The 6207-nt window shown below is 40.1% G+C and overlaps 1 protein-coding gene across 4 annotated transcripts in view; it reads right to left on the reverse strand.

The window, feature by feature from the left end:
- DEGS2 (delta 4-desaturase, sphingolipid 2) overlaps window positions 1-6207 on the reverse strand; it is a 70630-nt gene that overhangs the window by 34834 nt on the left and 29589 nt on the right. The window contains exons 3-4 of one of the 4 annotated variants that reach the window (XM_042449629.1): window positions 3727-3851; window positions 2340-2790 (exon numbers count right to left, since the gene is read on the reverse strand). The exons of 1 other annotated variant lie outside the window; for it this stretch is intronic. In XM_042449629.1, coding sequence (XP_042305563.1) covers window positions 2739-2790; window positions 3727-3851 — 177 coding nt within the window. In that variant the 3' untranslated portion in view covers window positions 2340-2738. Of the gene's footprint in view, window positions 1-2339; window positions 2791-3719; window positions 3852-5209; window positions 5419-6207 lie in introns of those variants that run through there. 2 more of the 4 variants (XR_006101958.1, XM_042449641.1) reach the window with 2 other exon arrangements.

Consider the following 6207-nt stretch of genomic DNA (forward strand, 5'->3'; position numbering starts at 1 on the left):
GGGAAGCAGCGTTTTGCTGCTTCCCCGCAGCCTGAAAAGCGGCGGATTGGGGCCTCAGCAGCTGCCGCTCTGCACACTGAGGCCCCGATACACCAGGGAAATGGGCGGTCTATAACCCGCCTTTCAGTAGTGATTGTTGTAAACTGTATTCCATTCAGTTAGGACCAAAATGTAAATTGGCTCCTTGAACAAATGACTAGGAACATGTAGAACCCACAGGAGAAATTTTAGTGTGCATAAGGATTTTGTAGCACCTTTGAGACTAACTAAACAAAAGAAATTGTAACAATAATCTTGTTTGGTCTACTACAATGGAGAAATGTTATGTTTTTTAAACTCTTGGGCAGAACTCTCAAAATTTCACATCAGGGCAAATTCTTTGTGGCAAAACTATTCCAAAATCATACCTACTTCGCCCATTGCATGCAGAATTTCATCAGCCATCTTGGCCTCCACATGCTCACATCCAGTTTTGATGAGAGAATGTGCTCTTGAGAAGCTAGGTTTGCTACCAGTGTTACCCTTGGCTTTGGCTTCCAGGTAAGGTGTATAAAATGTCTTCAGGAGAAATGTTGGCCAGTGCTTCCTAAATTCTTTCATCTCCTAGAATTCCTCAGAATTTTTCCCCTCAACAAGAACCCAAAATTTCACATATTCAGTGACAATACTGGTGCTCTTTACTAATTTGACATTACTGTGCCTGCTTCAGATCATGAATTTCTTGAAGCCACCAAATAAGAAGAAAAAAACCAAAATAGTAGTCAAGCAGGTATATAAAATGGAAATATCTAGAGTTATTTATATATCTTGTACACAGGCTTTGGAGCAACCAGCACAAGAAAAAAGGAAAAGCAGAAGTAAAATATGTAAAATATGGACCTAATAGCAGGTCAACCTATTTGTTTATGTAGCTCAAAAAAGTGAGAGCCAGCGTGGCAGTGTGGTTTTGAGCACTGGACCAGGGTACAATTCCCAGCTCAGCCATGAAACCCACTGGGTGACCTTGGGCAAGTCACATACTCTCAGCCTCAGGGAAGGCAATGGCAAACCTCTGAACAAATCTTGCCAAGAAAACTCCATGAAAGGGTCGCTATAGGGTCACCATAACTCTAAAACAACTTGAAGCACACAACAACAAGCTCTGGTTGGTAAACCTTCTTTAAGGATGGAAGCAGAGGTCTTTCATGTCATCAGCTGTTACTTTTAAGTTAGAGATCCCAAGGACTTAAGCTGCAGTCTTCTACATGTATTCACCACTTACTTGTGATGGCTGGAATCCAACATTGCAGTTATGGATTTGTAACCTAGAGTAAGGACTCTAACTGCTCCATCTTCAGCAGTGCAATACATTTATGACTGCTCCAAGCAATGAAATTCTGCTGTGCAGTCAAGTTGGACACTTCAGGATGGCATAGTGAGTGCCCCCAAGCCATGGTGTAACAACCGTTCCCTTTCACAGAATCATAGAGTAAGAAGAGACCGCAAGGGCTATCCAGTCCAACCTCCTGCCATGCAGGAACTCAAAATCAAAGCATCCCTGACAGATGGCCATCCAGCCTCTGTTTAAAATTATTTGTTGCTTTTAGTTCAGAAGTAGAAGACTGACTGTGTCATCCTGAAATGCCTCACTCAACCATACCACAGACTTCCATGCTTGGAACAGCTCTCTGGTGGATTTGGTGGGTTGATATCTTGGGTTATTTATTCATAGCTAAGTTTGCATATCTAAGAATGCAATATAGGAGCTTGGCCCCAGTTTTTAGGCTTCTGTTTCATCCATTCCTACCTTAATTTCAATGAGGCTTCCTTCTAAGTAGGGCATGTACAGGGTTGCTCTGTAAGTCAACAGGGTGGTAGCTGTGCTAGTCTATTGCAACAACAAAAAAACAACGGCTAAGAATTATGCAGCACCTTGAAGACTTGAGTTACATTTGACATAAGCTTCCATGAACTGTTCTGTATCAGACACATGAGCTGAAGTGGGTTAGAACCCATAAGACCTGTGTAAATTAGGAGTAATTAGAACTGTAAATTAGTGTTTGAAGTGCCCCAAGATTCTTAGTTGTTTTTCTTTTTAAGCCACATTACACTGCTGTAGTGGTAGACAGAGAGATGTTGCTGTAATTGCATCAGGATATATCCATCCAGTCGAGTAGGACTCAAACACTGGAATGATGTTGCCTATTCAGACATGCATTTGCACTGGCTACAAAAGCGCCTATGATCCTGGAGGTCCTATTTAACCAGTGCAACCAATATGCATGGCTAAATCTCTTCTGTGAATGTCTTTTTTGCCCATCACATCATCACACAACAAGGAAATCCACAAATTACATCCATTGGCTATTATTCTGTAGTTTAATTCCAGCAGAGTATGCCTACTATTGAATGGTAAGTCAACATACGTATATTAAATAACTCGACACTAGTCGGGACTAACAATAAGATTTAGACCTATGCTATGCATACTATCCCTTTCTGTGAGTGTTGAACTTACTGCTGGCACATTATTGAATCATCAATTTTTATTTAATGTGAGAGAAATACTGTATCTTAAATTAACTCTTCATGTCATTCATAATGTTATAAAATTCACATCACATTTCCTCTTGGTAATCTTTTCTACAAAAACAAAACCCCAGTCCTTATACAATAGTCCTGAGAAGACACACTACAGGAGAAGAGACCCCTCAATCAAGGGTAGGGGACCTCCTTCAGTCCAAAAGGTGCATTCAATTTCACAGAAGCTTTTGGGAGCCACGGTCCAATGATGGGTAGATCCAAAGGGAACTGGGTAAAATAAAAAATGCCAACACATTTTAGCTCAAAGTTTTTACAACAGTAACTAATCCTTAGGAGAGGCATTTCAGTCTTTTACAATAAACTGGAAAACCACCAAATGACTGTGTCATGGAAAAGAACATATGACCAGCTGGGGCACCCCAAAAAGCTGTCTTGGGACTGCAGAAAAGCCAGATTTCATCCCAGGGTCAAAGGTTCCCCACCTCTGCACTAAATCATCTCAGTTACTTTCTCTTACCTACTTTCCAGACCTCTTTAAGATAAGACCCACTCTATCCTGACTCAACACAACTTTTGAGACATATTTCTACATAGAAGTTGTGGTCTCCAGATGTTGTTGGATGCAAAGTCCCACCAGCCACAGCCAGCAAAGGCAATGGCCATAGGTGATGGAACCTATAGTATATATAAAAATATAGGACTGCAGGTTCTGTACCCACTGCATAGCAGAATAAAGCTTAATTTCCAGTGGGATCTCGATATCCACCAGGATTTGGTTTCAGGACCCCCGGAGATAATGAAATCTGTGGATGCTCAAGTCCCATTAAATACAATGAATAGTAAAATGGTGTCCCTTATATAAAATGGCAAAATCAAGGTTTTTTTCTTGGAATTTATATGTTTTTTGGAATATTTTCTAGCTGTGGATGCTTGAATCTGTGGATAAAGAATCTATGGATACAGAGGGCTGACTGTGGCACACATTTAAAAAATACTTTTGGCTGGCTTCATCATATTTCTTGACATTTGGATTATAGCAAATCCTTTGGGAGAAGAAATATTACATCAGCTCTTCCATTTCCCTTGGATCATAGCATATATTTTGGTGTGCTTAGATAAGGGAGGTATACAGAAGGTCAAAGGTCCATTAAGCTTATAAGAAGGAAGGATGGAGCTAATGTCTATCGAGATTCTGATGCTAACTTGCATATTCTCTTAACTCTGGAATAAGGACCAATGGTGTCATCGAAAATGAAGTCCCAAAGAACTCGAACCCAAGATTGGTGCTGAGGAAGGGTATCATAATATTCTGCTGCTATCTTCTTTACCTGTAAAAAGCAAAAGATACATTTGTTCCAGCATTTTTTCATCTAAAAAAAAACCTCTTTCCACTCTGGCTTAAAACCAGCATAAGTATATTCAGTCACACACAGCGCCAAAAGTAAATCCAATGGGTTAAGAAAAGCAACCTTGGTAATGTTAAGTATCTATTAAGGAGAGGCTTTTACGTTGTTGTTAACCACTCTCTAGTCGGTCTCGACTCATGGCTCAACCCCGTGGAGGCTAGCAAGTAACAAATAGACCAAGTTTATTCATGGTTCACACATCTTGTAATTCAAAATGAACTAGGTAGAATGTAGTGGTCAACTCAGGTATTGGTTTTGGTGTTATCTAAGAGCATTAATTTGTTACTTATTTACTTATGTGTTGTACTTTCATTGTGAAGCAAAGATTTTCTGACTACCAGATTAACTAATCTGGCCTTGAATTTTATGCACCTTAACCTTTGAGATTGCATGGGAGTGACATTTGTTACATTTCCACTGTCAAACCACTGTTACCATCACTTAGTTCTTCCTAATGTTTAGGTAGAATCTCTTTTCCCTAATGTTGAATTCATTGCTCTGTGTCCTAGTCTCCAGAGCCTACAGAAAATAAACTTGCTCTGTCTTTAATATGGCATGCTTTCAAATAGTCAAACATAGCTATTGTGTCATCTCTTAACCCTCTTTTCTCCCTGCTAAACATACCCAACTCCCTAAGCTGCTCCTCATAGGGCATGGTTACCAGACCTTTTACCATTTTGGTCACCTTCCTCTAGACACACTCTAGCTTGTCAATATTCTTCTTGAATTGTGGTGTCCTGAACTGGACACAATTTTTCAGATGAGGTCTGACCAAAGCAGAATAGTGTGGTACTATTACTTCTTCAGTCTAGAGTAGACACTAAACTATTGATGCAACCTAGAATGACAGTGGGGCTGTACATACAGCCATAAAGACCGGGTTGGGACAGGAGTCAGGGCATAGCGTCCACATGATGCACAGCCCAGCTCTGCCCCCAGGGCAGCATGATGCATTTCACAATTGGAAACCAGGATACATCCACCTGGCCATGGCCAAACAACATCTGAGGGTGGTGAAGACTGCAAAAATTCTTACTAAAGGAGAACACTCAAGCTAGGAGAGACTGCAGTAGTGTGTTTTTGGCTGAGCCTACAGGGAAGGGCAAGAGTCTGCGTCCCCCTTTCCTCTTCCTTCTACTAATTGAGAAAATGCTACTTTTGCACTTTGAATTCTGTTTGCAGCAGGTGAAGTAAGCTGAGGATGAAAGAAGAAAGTAGAAGGAAGAAAAAGAAACAAGCATTTTAAAGACAACTGAAAAAGTGGGATGACAGAGGATTACCTGGGACTGTCCCTGCCAAATTGGAACAGTTGGAGGGTATGTGGATTTTGGAGCAGACTGCAATGTTTATTCTCTTTCTGATAGTAACTGTATATAGAAGAAAAATTCAACTTGTCTCTCTCTATTAGAGCACAGAATGACTGTATTTGTATGCAGTAGCTGGTCTGATGTCACAGGGCTCCCATGCACTTAATAGGTTACTCATTTGCCTACAAGTAAAATAACCAGATGGAAAGTATGAATGCTCTTTTGTAACAGTTTAGGGAGGAAAGAGCAAAGTGGTGTGTGAATATGTTGTCCTTTGGAACCAGATTTTTTTAAAAGCAGTTGAGACTGGTGTTGCTCAAAGAATGTGTAAGAGGCTGAAATGTTCTGAAGGGAAACCTTTGTTATGGCCAAACACAGCTGCCCCAAAAGAGAGGCAGGGCAGTACAATCAACCCTCCATAGCCATGGGTTCAATCATCCACAGCATGAAAATATTAAAAAACAAAAATCCAAAAAGCAAATCTTGATTTTGCCATTTTATATAAGGGCTATATACAATGCCTCTGTATATAATGGGATGAGCATCCACGGATTTTAGTATCCCTGGGATGGGGAGGGTCCAAGAACCAAACCCCAGCAGATAACAATGGCCTACTGATAAGTACCTTTTTCTGCTGACCAAAAATAGATAAAAAGTGAGGATTATAACCTACAAAACCCTATACATCTCAAGTATAGGTTATCTGAATGATCACAGCTCTCTATACGAGCCTATCCATGTCTTGAGATGTTCTGAGGAAGCCCTTCTAATCGCTCTGTCCCATAAACTTGTCTGTTATATCTGGAGGGAATATGGGAGAGGGTCTTCTTGCTGGATGTTTCCAGGCTCTGGAACTCTCTTCCTAGGGAGGTTACCTTCCTTGCTATAATAATAATAATAATAATAATAATAATAATAATAATAATAATAATAATAATAATAATAATAATAAATTTATTTATATATTCTGT

This window comes from Sceloporus undulatus, chromosome 1 (assembly GCF_019175285.1).
Source record: "Sceloporus undulatus isolate JIND9_A2432 ecotype Alabama chromosome 1, SceUnd_v1.1, whole genome shotgun sequence".
In the NCBI taxonomy this organism is placed as follows: Eukaryota; Metazoa; Chordata; class Lepidosauria; order Squamata; family Phrynosomatidae; genus Sceloporus; species Sceloporus undulatus.